Genomic DNA, 14,098 nt, shown 5'->3' with positions numbered 1-14,098 from the left:
GGACTGGGCCAGGCCGAGGGTGCGCCGCGCCCGGCCCCCGCCGCGCCGCGCCGCGCCGCCTAGCTCCCCCGCCCGGCCCGAGCGCCCCGCCGCGTCCCCTCGCGCGCCCCCGCGCCTCCGTCTCCGGGACCGGCTCTCGGGAGGGACAGGCGGGCGGCCGGAGCGGAGGAGGCGGGGCGGGGGGCGGCGCGCCCCCGAGCGGCGGAGTCGGGCCGGGGACCGACTGCCATCCTGCAGCAATTTCCCTGTGTCATGGCTCCGGTATCTTAGCAACCGCCGCGAGTTCGGCCGCCGCCGCCGCCGCCGCCGCCGGGGGCTCAACTCCGCTCGCGGAGCCCGGCGCGCCGCAGCCACACAAAGAGCGCGCGAGCCGGCGCGGCGGCCGCAGGGTCTGGCGGGCGCCGCGGGGGAGCCCGGAGCGCGGCGAGCGGGAGTGGAGAGAGGAGCGGGAGAGGACTCCGGGCAGCATGCAGCCTGGGGAGAGCCTGACACTTCTTGGAAACTCTTGGAAATGGCTCCCGCCAGCGGACCGGAGCGGGCTGCAAGCCTCCGGCGGGCGCTCGCCCCCTGTGCACAGCTGAGTCGCGGCCGGAGGGAGGGCCCCGAGGCGCTGGCCCCGCACCCCGCCGTCGACTCGGGCTGAAAAAGTTTCTCCATGGTTCCTTTGTGTCGCCGGAGCGCCCGGTCGCCGGCCCCGAGCTCGCCCAGTCCCCCTGGGTAAGTGAGCGATATTGTTTGCCTATAGTGCTGCCATTTTGAGCAGGCTGTCAGTCCTCAGCCCCCCAGTCTCTCCTCCCCACCCCTTCTGTCCTCCAGCCTCAGCCCCGAGCTGGGGTTCGGGGAGTCATTTGCTTGTGCGGGCTACACGGGATACGCTACCCAGAAAAAGCGAGTTCAGGATCGCCCTCACTTCGCTGCTTATCTTCTTTCCAGAGGTGCACTCCCAGCTGCTGCACTCATGTGACTTCAACATAAATAAGCAGACCAGAAAGAAGGGCAGGGGTTCACTGCCCGGCCGGCCGAGGAAGGACGAGAGGGGCGAGGACCTCAGAGGGGTCCCGGGTACGGCAGGGCGCTCCTGGCTCAGCCTCAGACACCGAATGGGGCCGCATCCATCATGAGCGGAGAACTTGACTGTCTCTCTTGGAAGCAGTTGTATTTTTAGACATCCCTCCTTTGCTTCCCCCATCCTCCATTGCTTAACCACAGAAAGACCAGCACCAGACAGTAAATTGCAAGGGCAGCCAACCTCTACTGCTAAGTTTGTTTTCCTTTATTAGGCAGGAAGAACAGCCTCAAAAGTGGGTCTTCCGTGGCATCTGACCTTTTGTTAGTATTTCATGTCAAATGGTGATAGATTAAAAAGGAGTACAGCCTTCTGCCAACGCAGCTGAAGGAATAATAAACTAGGGAGTTAATTACTAGCTATTAAACTAATTTTAAAGATCTTCTGTAAACGATTGTTGGAATCCATTCCAGCCTTCCTTACATTCTACCCACAGCCAAAGCTGCCTTGCTGAGGAGAACCATGAGTGTTCTCCTCCAAGACACCCAGCATCCTCATGCACCCTATGAATGTCCCAACCATGCTAGCCCTTCGCCCTCTGCCAAATGAGTCTCTCGGGTTGCTTCTACATGTCTAGCATGTAAAGTCTAAGACCACAGATCTCCAGATGACATTAAAGATGCTGGAGTCTAGGGGTCACTAAAGACAGCAGGTTCTATGTTATAACTTACATAATAAAGGTGCTGATTTTGGGGGGATACAAAGGATGGACAGTAAGCTACTGTTTTTTTTTATAATCTGCTTGTACTTAATGGTGCAGCTTCTTAAAATTTTAAAGGCTTACAGATATATTCTACTAACCCTCCTCTCTAACCTACCTACTGTTTCTCTTTATTGAAAACCAACTAAATTCCAAGGAGATACTGATTTTCAAACACTGTAAAGAGCTGATTACCGTTTGCTTTTCTGTTGGTGAAGGAAAGATCCTGCCTATATTGACATAATGGAAGGAATCAAGGGCCAGAGCTCTTCACTCAAGCACCAATTAAAAACAGAATTCTACCTAAGTAACTCTATATTTTCCAGGGATAATTTATTCTAAAACATGAATTATTTTATAAAAAATAAAATACTGAAAGGCTTGTGAGTGATATCTAAGCTGTTCAGGTTCATATAATGCCCTGAATTTTAGCATCTCTTGCAGGAGGGAGGACAACCAATGGAACAGAAATGTTTTACTCTGGCAATACAGCAGGACTGAAATACTTAGAAGCTGACAGAAACCACAGATACGCATCTGTGCGTTTACTTACCTGACTTTATTATAAACAATTAAACTTTCTGTCGAGTAGTCAGGTAGTCCATTGATTGTGCCACCCTTCCTTCCAAAAAATGACTTTATGAAAAAACGGTGAAGAAAACAGCTTTTACTTGGAGAAATATCCTTCTACAAATCATCGTTAATGTGTAGATCCCTGTACCTACTTAACTGTCTACTCATTTGAGTACTGGGGTTCTGAAAAGTACACACTAATTGGCAAAGTAATAAGGGGTCAGAAAGCTTTTTATGTCAGAGTGTTTTTTTTTTTTTTTTTGTAAAGATTGTGATTTTCCTACATGAGAAAAAGATCCTTCTCTTGGAGATTCCAGGGACTTTTCAAATTCCCCAATGGGAACAAGCACATGATACCTTTAAGGGAGTTCCTTTGGGGGAGGAGAGGAGGTTAGAAAGCTGTTACATAACCAGCCACCTAAATTTTCCACGCCAAGAAGCTGTCCAGATGTTGCAAAGTAGAGGTGAGGAGAAGGCTGAGTGGAGATGCTTGCCTTTAGCTGTAGGAGCAGTACTAGGTGGCAGAGGGCTTTGTGAAGGGATTTATTGTCAGAATATTGAAATATCTTTGTGTTTTCCCAGCAATGAACTCTATTAATTATCTGAAATAAACCGTGTGCCTGCCAGTATATGACCTTTACTTTTTATCCAGTGAAATGAATTCCTTTTCATCTTTTATAAAGATAAAATAATCATTTTGTGAGTTTCAGTGACTCTAGGGCCCACAGTGACAAATTCTTTGGCTTAGTTAGGGATTTGAAACTCTAGCCCAAGTCCTGGTGGCAGCTCTCTTGGGAAATCGTCCGAGTTTAACCGGACAAAGGGAAAGGCTCTTGTCAGGAAAGTCCTCAGCCACTACTTTGAGTCCCCACATTGAGTTGTTACAAGCGGTCAAAGAACTCTCTTGGGCGCCAGCCAGGAGGGTCTGAAATGAAAGACGCTGGGCTATTACCTACTGTGGGGGCGGGGGGGAGGGTAGAAAGGCGTGCTCTCAAATTGCTTTATCACCTTCTGTCGTCAGTTATTCCAACAGTGCGTCCCTTCCCTAATCCATCTCCCCCACTCCCGTCTCTGTATACTACCCTTCCCATTAGTGGGTGGGGGGCACACATGGGGTGGGATCTGGGAGCGGGGCAATTGCTGCGTGTGACATGTTGCTGCAGCCAAGCCTACACCTTCTGACTGTCTTCCTCTGCTTTGCAGCAGGAGGAGGTGGTGGAACAGCTAGTGGGCAGCAGGCGCCCCCCCTGCACACGCCTTCACCCCAGGGGCTAGCCCCGCACTGCACGGGCTCACCATGATTGCCACCGGCGGCCTGCTGAGGATTTCCGCCAGAAAACAGGATCCCCTCCGCCCCCCGAGCCAGGTCCCGAAACGCAAGCGGAAAGCCAAGAAGAGGCGCAAGAACGATGTGGTGGTGGTGAAAGGCAAGCTGAAGCTCTGCTCCATCTCCGGGCTCATCGCCCTCTGCGGGATCCTAGTGCTGCTGGTGGGCATAGCCATGGCGGTGGTGGGCTACTGGCCCAAGGCCAGCGGGGCCAATCGGGAGGGGGGTAAGCAGTTGCCGCCCTCGGGCAGCGGCCATCGCGCCGCGACCACGGCCAACAGCAGCAGCGGGAGCAGAAACCGGTCTAGGAGCCACCCGGAGGCTCAGGGGGGCGTCAACTCCAGTTTGGGGGGCGCGCCCAGAAGCACGCCTCCGGCGCAGGCCACCGCCCCCTCCTCTTCCTCGGCCTCCTCCACGTCTGTGGGTTTCTTCTTCCGCGTCTTCTCAGGCTACCTGCACTCTGACAAGCTCAAGGTCTTCGGGCCCCTCATCATGGGCATCGGCATCTTCCTCTTCATCTGCGCCAACGCGGTGCTTCACGAGAATCGCGACAAGAAGACCAAGATCATCAACTTGCGGGACCTCTACTCCACCGTTATCGACGTGCACAGCCTCCGCGCCAAAGACCTGTCGGCGGCCGCTGCTGCCGCCGCCGCCTCATCCCCGGGCCCCGCCTCTGCGCCCCCGGGGGCCTCGCCGCTTAACGGCTTTCTCAGCTACGTGCAGTCGCGCGGCCTCGAGCTGAAGCCCGGCGGCGGCGGGGACGCCTTCGGGGCGGCGGCGGCGCTGGTCAGGGGCGCGTGGCCCCACCCGGCGACGCGGGGCGGGGGGGCAGGAGGCGCTGCGTCCCCTCCCGACCTGGCCTCGTCGCCGCGCTGCCTGCGCGAGCCCCCCAGCCTGGCCGAGGCTGTGTACAGCATCTACCGCGAGCGCTCGGGTGTGGCAAGCCGTCGCCGGGCCGCCGCCGCTGCAGCCGCCGCCGTGGCCGCTGCCGCCGCCGCCGCCAGCAGCAGTAGCAGCCCCGCGCACTGCAGCCCCCCCGAAGGCTGGGGGCGCCCGAGCACCGCCAGCTCTCTCGTGGGCTCCTCGCTGAGCGCCTTCGCTCTGCAGCCCTCGCCAGGGGACCGCGACGGGGCGGGGGAGGGCGCGAGCTGCAGCTGGCAGAGGCCTCCTGGGGAGCGCGGCTCCAGGGAGATCCCGCGCGGCAAGCTTGACCTGAGCCTGACCGACCTGAGCCTGACCGACCTTCGCGGCGCCGGGCGCGGCGCGCACTGGGCGCAGGGCGGGCAGAGGGAGCCCGAGGGCGCGGCAGCAGTGCGCACCGCTGGGGCCCCCGGCGGCCGCCTACCCAGGACCGGCAGGTACGCGGCCCCGCGGCGCCGCAGCACCAGCGGGCTCCCCGACTACCGGGCGCCGCCGTCGCCGGAGCCCCCGCCCTCCCCGCGCAGCGCGGACCTGGACACAAGCCTTTTGGCCAAATCCGCCTCCCCCTCGCCTCCCTTAGGGCCGGCGGACTCGCTCCCCGCCAGGCGGAACTCCCTGAGCTCCCAGTCGGATGACCCGTCCAGCAGCAATAAGGGCTACACCCCACTGCGGGAGGCCGTTACCTCCTCGGAGTCGGTGGTGGACGCAGGAGCCAGTAAAAGCCAAGACTTTGTGGGCGCCACCTCCCCAGGAGTGAAACAAAGCCCCCCGGAGGATCCCAGCCAAAAGCCTCCCACGGTAGAGCAACCTCAGCCAGTCCAGAGGCAGTTTACAAACAAGGAGAAACTCCTCATGATTTCCCGGGCTCGTGCCATAGGAATTGAAGACGGAGAGCTGGAAAGTACTGGCATTTAGGGAAAGGGAGCGAGGGCTGGGAGCAAAGTCAAGAGGGAAAAAGAGAGAATGAGGAACGCCCACATGAATCAGTGCATTTAACAGTTCTCTTTCCTTTGTTGACTCTCTGAGGAAATCATACAATACCCAAAGAGCTGCAGAAAGTTATCCTTGAATTGCATTCACAAGATTCCTGTAGATAACTCCAAGCAATTTTTAAAAACCAAGCAAACTAGTCTTTTATGTCCGATGGTGATTGTATGTTTCATGAAAACCAAATGTATTAAAAGGTCAGCAATCTAGTTCATTAGATAAAATTCTCTTAATTTTCTTAGGACCAGAAGAATATATTTTTGACAGTAACTGTGCACTTTACTCCAACTTTTATTTTTGATCCCTAATTCCCCAGCCCCTCTATTCTGCTGATGGCTTTGTGCATAGCTGCTTGTGAATGACAGGCTTTTCTCTCCTCCCTTCACGGAGCATAGAGAGGTTTGTCTCAGTTCTCCTAGAACTGATCTTACTAAATGAAGTCAAAGCCAAAAGCGTGAGTACATCAGAAAAGAACTCTTTCCTTGCCCCTTGCCCTCCCGAAGGCCTCTTTATTTTTTAAAAGGGTATTTGCATTTTGCTACTAGGGTATTTTGTGGAGACCGAAGGGGACCAGGATCTAGAAGAACAGTTAATATTCCTAAGTTCACAATATCAAGTCCATGATGCTTTATTGAGTATTATCTCACCTGTATTTGAAAAATAGCATTAATATTAAAAATATTTTTAATAAAAAAAGTTTCCAAACAGTTAAACATAATATTTGCTTCATTTTGCCTTGAAAATAATGCTGCTAAAAGCTCGTTAAAATTTTACCAGTTCACTTGGTAAGTCTAAAATATTTTTCAGTGCCATATGACTGCAGGTATCTTCCCCCAAAGTGCTCAGCCCCATCAGCACTCCATTCATTTTCAGTATTTTGCACCTTTTAAATATAGGGTTTTATTTAGCACTTGGGAGTTTCTCCTTCAAATAGAATGAAAACCTTAATAGTTTTCTATAAAACATCAAGTTTACCTGAAAATATTAATTTACAGAGCACCAGGCTTCATATTTCCCTTCCCATCCTCTTGTGTCTGTTTGATTTTGATTTTAAGTTCATATTCTTAAACCCATAGCCTACACAGGCTAAAAGGTAGATGGTTTACACTTGATTTTATGAAAAGTCTTTGAATTCGTTTTCAAGAACTGTATGGAAATAATTTACAATTATTCCATCTGTGAGCTGGGAATCTGGGGAGTGGTATTCCGTACTTTCTTTAGGCCATTCGGGGGTTCAGGTTGTGCTGTTACATGGAGGCGAGGTGATCAGTCCAAGAGGCTAAAATGCTGACTTTAAAGGAAAAGTCCAGTCAAATATGTGGTCATGTTGGTCCACGTGAGTAAAGCCGTGGGTATAGAGAAAAGACTGCAGATTCAGAGCTGAGACTGGACCCCAGCTCTTGGCCTTTGCTAGCTGTGTATTCCTGAACAAGTCACACACTCTGGGTCTCAGCCACACTATCTATAAAGTAGAGATTACTATACATACCTCAGAACCCTGGTGATGCAGTGGTTAAGAGCTTGGCTGCTAACCAAAAGTGGGCAGTTGGAATCTACCGGCTGCTCCTTGGAAACCCTATGGGACAGTTCTACTCTGTCCTGTAGGGCTACTGTAAGTTGAAATCAACTCCATGGCAAGGAGTGTGGTTTGGTTATACATACCTCACAGACTTATGAGGGAAATAGAACGGGGGGGGGGGGGGTAGTGTATACAGCCTAGCAGAATACCTGGCCCAGAGTATGCACTCAATAAACGGTGGTTACTGTAATTACTATCATCATAGTATGTCATCTGCATGCTGTAGAAAAGGCCTTCCCTCAACCTGAGCTCAAGAAAGCCTAGGCTAAAATCTGAAATATCCACTTGTCTACATAACAGTAGACAAAGCTCTTTTATCCTCTAGGCCTCTGGTGGAGAATATAATCTCTATGATCCCCTTTAGTCCTAAAAGCTTAACTTAAATTCAGGGTGTTGGTTTTGTCCTGGATATAATCATTCACATTTGTACACCTCTTTGAAAAGAAAGCATTCACTTCGTAAACTACCATTTCATGTAGCATTTTGTAATTAATAATAAAAAAAAACCATTGCCGCCGAGTTGATTCCTACTCATAGCGACCCTACAGGTCAGAGTAGAACTGCCCCATAGGGTTTCCAAGGAGCAGCTGGTGGATTTGAACTGCTGACCTTTTGGTTAGCAGCCAAGCTCCTAACCACTGCGCCACCAGCGCTCCTTGTAGGACCTAATTCATTCCCAGACTGGATGTGCATTAAGCTGATAATTCACTTGAAGGCTGTGAATTCATTTATTTGCCTTTTCTGTATAGCAAAAGAAGGAGCCCTGCTGGTGCAGTGGTTAAAGCGCTCAGCTCTATCTGAAAGGTCGGCGGTTTGAACCCACTAGCTGCTCTGTGTGAGAAAGATGTGGCAGTCTCCTCCCGTAAAGATTACAGCCTTGGAAACCCTAGGGAGCAATTCTGCTCTATGCCATAGGGTGGCTAGGAGTTGGAGTCGACTTGAAGGCACTGGGTTTGGTTTTCTGGTACATAGCAAAAGCGAGTTTCTACTAGTAACAGTGACAAACAAGTGTAATGATACCACCTGCTACTGTTGCTGTTAAGTTGTTTTTGACTCCTAGCGACCCCATGTGATAGAGTAGAACCGTCCCATAGGGTTTTCTTGTCTGTAATCTTTATAGTCTTGACAGGAGCAGATTGCCAGGTCTTTCTCCCACAGAGCGGCAGGGTGGGTTCGAATTGTCAGCCTTTTGGTTAGCAGCCAAGCGTTTAACCTTTGCACCACCAGGGCACCCCCAGGACATAGGTAGTGTTAAATATCAGCAGTCCCAATTGCTTTATCACACCTTCAGAGCATTTCAAATTTCTCTGGTTTTTCTTCTCTATTCCCTTGCATACTACATAATTTATATGCTGAAAACATTTACAAGTTATTTAAAAGGAAAAACAAGCTCTGGCGTCTAAATAGCTGTTTCTGGGTCCTCAGAAAATGTACTGTATGACATTTAGCAAATGATAAAACCGCTCTTAGCTAACCTAAAGGGGAGAGGACACAATATTTGTCCCTTACAAACTTTGGAAAATTAGTTCAACCAGTTGTAACTATATTGCCAGGGAGTCCTGGTGGCGAAGTGGTTAAGTGCTCAGCTGCTAATTGAAAAGTCAGTGGTTCGAACCCACTGGCCACTCCTCTGGGAGAAAGATGTGGCAGTCTGCTTTTGTAAAGATTACAGCCTTGGAAACCCTATGGAGCAGTTATACTCTGTCCTATAGGGCCACTGTGAGTTGGAATCGACTCAAAGGCAATGGATTTGGTTTTTCGTTTGGTTAACTATATTTTCTAGTTATGTTAGCCAGATTAAATACCTTCCATCTCACATTGATATCATAGACACAGACACTCTAAAATTAAAGAACTTCAGCAAACCAATTTAGTTCAGTATCAAGTAGTATCTATCTTAACCACTGAGCAATTTAACTGGATTACTTATTATTTTTTTTCTGAAGAAGTTCAATTTTCCAAATCTTGGGTGGAGCCCAGGGTTTCATCAGACCTCAGAAGACTCCTTAGTCAGGACCATAGTAACTCACCATGTCCCGCTTTTGCAGGAGCAGAGATCTGCAATGGGAATGCTAAATTGTACTCAGTACTTACTGTGGGCCAAGTACTGTTGTACATGCTTTCAAGTAGGATGATTGTTATCCTCATCTTACAGAGGAAGACACTGAAGTCAGAATGATGGAATACTTGCCCAGGGTTAAAAAACTGGTAAACGGTGGGAAAAAAAAAAGCCTGGATTTATAGAGAGTTTAGGGGATTATCTGGACCTGTTGGCAGATGCTGAGCTGAGACTGGCATTTCTGGAGGCCATCATAATACTGTCCAACTTCTTAGCATCCTGGTAGGTCCTTTTCTGGAGACAGTGCTTAGAGATACACAGAGAAGTGTTAGAATGCATAAGAAGAAAGGCTAGAGTCTGTCCTTAAGTCTTTGAACTGGGCATAAGCAAAAAAAAATTTTTTTTTCCGATGTGACCTTACACATGTTTTGCCCATCTGTAGGACTATTTGAAGGGATCTTAGAGATGAATCCCCTGCCCCCTTTATTTATAGACGAGGCTGCTAAGAAGTAGAAAGATAGAGCAATTTGTTCAAAGGCATACAGCAATGACAGGGCTAGAATATTAAAATAATTCCAACAACTGGCAAGGCTGTTTAGTTTTTATATTTACCCTGATTTTCTGTTATGTACTCCCTGGGTGACCAGGGGCAATCTACTTAGCCTCCATGGCTCAATTTCCTTTTCCATACAGTGGGAATAATAGTGGTACCTACCTCCTAGGACTGGAGTGAACGTTAAATGAATTGATGTACGTGTAAAGTACTTAAAACAGGCTTGGTACCTAGAGAGTGCTCTAAGAAGTTTATTAGTTTTATTTAAAAAAAGAATCAGGTGCTAAACAGATAATATTATTTCATATGGCTTTCCTTTTTATTAACAGAATATTTTAAGTTTAAAAATGTAAAGTGTGAGCATTTTGATTCAATGTGTGAGGTCCCCATGTATTACTGTGTGACTTGGAGGAGTAGCTTAACACTGTACCTGGGTTTCTGCCTCTGTAAAATGGAGGTAATAAATAGCATTTGACACATAGAATTAATTACTTAAAGGAAGACTACATAAACTAATATACCTAAAGAACACAGAATAATTCCTGGCATGTATAAACACTCAGTAAATGTTAACTACTATTATTAAGGCAAAATACAGAAAAGTAATTAGTAGGCTAAATTCACTACTCAGCTGTTAGAGACAGCTGTAAACGTACTGTACTAAAAAGTCTTTATAATTTAGGTGTATCAGAAAGAAAAAAAATAGACCCTAAAAAATGAGGACTCAGGCTGCTACAATGCCCCCTGGTAGAAAACAAACTAGCAAGGGCAAGATGCGTGCACGCCATGATCCCATCGTAATATTGAGAATAACGAACGAATGCCTACGCTGGCTTACTTGGCTGTCTTTAGCCACCATTATTCTGTTTCCATTTATTGAGACTGGCCACATCACGAAGTCTCCTTCTGTTAGAGGAGGGGGCTGGAAGAAAGACTTGGTGAAGGCCCAAAGTGAAGATCAGGTGCTGTTTGATTTATTTAAATAGTCTAAACAAAATTTCGTCTGCACTAGTTTTCTCTTTAGTCATTTCAAGTTCTTTTTACCATAAAAATAAATTTTTGAGTTTTTTTTTTCCTGAACTAGAGAACATTAAAAAAAAAAAAAAGAAAGCCTTCAACAACATAAAATTTAGTACAAACAAAGCATTTGTACTTGTATTTTGATCAGAATAGTCTTTTTGTTAGGTTATAAAAATACATTTTAGTCAATTTGTAAGTAAGATATTCTTGTTTTAAGAACTGGAGTTAAAGAGTTGCTATTTTAACTCATTAATGACAAATAAAGGACAGTGTTGATATTTTAGAGTTTGTTTTTATAGACTGAGGCTATTTTATTATTATCATTTGGCTGAAAATCACTGGGTGAAAATTTAGATTAAGTTTTTGAATGATTAACTCTACAAAGCATCCTAAGAATTTTTGTTTTTTCTTTCCAGGGAAATCATCTTTGAGGTGGTTTTTTTTCTTCAAAAAGGAATGCATTTCTTTAAATGGATATGGAAACGATACGTTTTTTCTAATACACCACAAGTTGGCCAGTCCATCTGCACTAACAACTTTAGTTAAAAAGCTACCCGCAGCTCTCCAAAGACTGGACGAGCTACTTATTTTCTGTGTGCCATCTGTTTATCTGTGTTGGGGCTGTCGGGTCCATATGGGCTTGAGCCTGAGCAGGAGTTAGTAATGCCCGCCATCCTGGAGACATAGAGGGTTCAGCCTTTACCCTGGAGCCAGGAGCACTTTAGGGTTTCTATTGGGCCACTGACCATCTGAAAATATATTGTTATTCAACTTTAAATGGCTCCCAACCCTTGCCCCATCAGTAAGCCCAGTCTACGACATGGCCCTGCATGGCAAACAATTCATTACTAAGATTACGTAATTTCTCTGCTCATGAGGTCGCAAGTCAAAGACTAAGGAAGCTCCTACAGGTTCACTGGAGTATCACAAAGCATGTGCCCCTCTCAGCAAACTGTGCTGCTGACCCTACATTGTGACAAAGGCCCACTAAGGGAAAGAAAGATGACCGTCAGGACAAGGGAGGGAAAGAAGGGGTGGGTGTGGGGATGAAAGAAAAAGTAAACCCTGTGAAAAGGAAAAAAAAAAATAATAAAGTTAGACTAAAGTTGCTAGGAAAGCTACATGTCTCCCAAATGAGCCCTTGGTTTCTATCGTTAGTCAACCATTTTGTATATAGACAAGTGTCTCAAAATGAAAAATCACAGTATTTTTTACTCCTTAGAAAATATTCTTTCAGCAAATGCATGACTAGAGATTAGTCTGTATATTTGCAATATCTAAGAATTCCATATAATGTACTATTGACACAATCCCACTTGATATTAATAATTGCTAAACACCTAATAATTTTTGATAACGGAAAAGAAACGTATGGGCAAATTTACAAATAATTGCTTCTAAGTGGAGAAAACTCAATTCTGTTTAAACTCTACCTTAATCTAGGGTCACAATGGGGCCAGTTCTGCTCTGTCCTATAGGGTCACTATGCGTCAGAATCACCTCTACTGCAACCAGTTTGGGTTTTTGAGTCAGAAGCAACTGTGTGGCACACAACAACAACAACAACCCTTTCAAAGGAAGAAAATCTGAAAGTTATTAGCTACTGGTGTATTCGGTCAATTGAAGCAATGGGGGCCAAAAAACCTACTTTGTCTTTGATTTTTGACTATTGTCATCGCTTTGTTTTATGTGGATAATTGCCTTATTTCTATGTTTTGTATAGACAGAACCTAAAGAACAGAATTTCACCTGTAGCTGAAATTGGCTGTGGCTCGAGCTGCTTCGCCTTTGGTAAAATACATGAGTTCTCAGACCAGTTCAAGATACATTTTTAAACTCTATCGTGAGTCAGGTAGGTGCTGTGCTAGGTGAAAGGGCTTAAAACATGAATTAGATACAATTTAGATCACAAGATCTTGCAGTAGCATTTTCTTGAGACAGGCACAAACCCAATAATTTCAACACAATGCCAAGTGTTACAAGGGAGCTACGATTCGGCCGCTAGAGCTGAGTCTTGAGAAGTGAAGAAAATGTCAGCTAGGTGCCAGAAGGTGGGAAAGGTGTGTTGAACACTGGATCAACATGAATAATAGCATGGAGGCAAATCACAATTTAACAAGCTGGAGTTTCATGACATTTGATTTTTCCTTAATATCCCCACAATAGCAGGCAGGGTGTGAGGTGTTTTTTCTGGTGGGAAATACGTATGTGTAGACAGATAGATACAGATATGTATGTATGTGTGTATATATATTTACCTATATACAATGGGTAAATGTAGGTAAATATATATACATACGTCACTGGGTTTTGTTACATACAATGTACACACATATATTTTGTAAGTAGTAGAAGCACATTTAAAATTTAGATTAAAGTGATTGTCATTAAAATACTCAAAATATGTATTTCCTACCCTTACATATTTAATTATTTTCTATAACTGACCTCTACCAGCAGAACGTCTTAACTGAGAAATATCAGGAGTACATGGAACAAACTATATTCTTACTGAATATAAGCTACCTTTATGAGCAATAATGATTTTTGCTGAATTAGAAGTTATTTTTAAATGTTTATATCTTAAAATCGCCATTTCATCTAAAATTTCAAGTTCTAGAAATTATTTCTCTAGATGTGCGCACGGAAGGATAAAGCTGTGAGGACAATCTGTAACTGTGCACAGCCGTTTGCATCTCCCCCAGCATCGGGAATGACACCGTGGAAATCCATGCGCTGTAAAGGCTGGGGACCGCATCAATTCTGGGCTATTCTATTCGACTGTGGAGCATTTGTATAGACTCTAGACATAACTGAATGTATTTCTACAGATCTCATCATCAATTCGCAAAACATCATATTCATCAGAGCAAAAATAATTTATCTTTGTTATTAACAAGCATCCCATTCCTAGTATTCCTCACATAAGTGTTCATAGTAAAAGAAAAGATTACTTAAGGCCCAGACGTCCTGTTGCAAATGTGCAAAAGTATTCTTTATGGCTTGGCATCAAAAGTGTTCTTTATGGCTTGCCTTTGGATTTCTAAACAGCCAGTCATTCCATGGTAGTCCCTGAAAACAGATCCAGCCCTAATGGTTTTGCCACCTATAAATGCAGTCTAATGCTTTATTCATAAGCTAAGTTGCAAATTAAGAATATAGGGGAAAAAAATCTGCTTTTTGATACAAATATTCTACTAAAGTAAAAAAAAAAGTATTATTTGGTTTGTTTGAACTCCCCACATAATTCTGGGTGTCATCAAAATCTTTTTAGTGCATAAACAGAGCCAAGGCAAAAAATATAAAATGT

General features: G+C 46.1%; 1 protein-coding gene across 2 annotated transcripts; it reads left to right on the top strand.

The window, feature by feature from the left end:
* The first annotated feature begins 265 nt into the window (after positions 1-265).
* On the top strand, positions 266-11,783 carry TMEM200C (transmembrane protein 200C). Of its 2 annotated transcripts, XR_007519369.1 has the most exons (3): positions 266-717; positions 3,543-5,774; positions 11,205-11,783. XR_007519369.1 is itself a non-coding variant. In XM_049901819.1 (2 exons), exon 2 carries the CDS (start codon positions 3,637-3,639, stop codon positions 5,503-5,505), a length of 1,869 nt encoding a protein of 622 aa, XP_049757776.1. In that variant the 5' UTR covers positions 266-717; positions 3,543-3,636; the 3' UTR covers positions 5,506-6,276. The 2 variants fall into 2 exon arrangements, 1 of the variants encoding a protein (XP_049757776.1); XM_049901819.1 differs by lacking the exon at positions 11,205-11,783 and having other exon boundaries at positions 3,543-6,276.
* Positions 11,784-14,098: the final 2,315 nt, after the last annotated feature.

Source organism: Elephas maximus, chromosome 11, assembly GCF_024166365.1.
Source record: "Elephas maximus indicus isolate mEleMax1 chromosome 11, mEleMax1 primary haplotype, whole genome shotgun sequence".
In the NCBI taxonomy this organism is placed as follows: Eukaryota; Metazoa; Chordata; class Mammalia; order Proboscidea; family Elephantidae; genus Elephas; species Elephas maximus.
This window is presented reverse-complemented; position numbering and strand designations above follow the sequence as displayed.

Coding starts and splice junctions, on each gene's coding strand:
- TMEM200C (XM_049901819.1), top strand. CDS start 3,637: ATGATTGCCACCGGCGGCCTGCTGAGGATTTCCGCCAGAAAACAGGAT.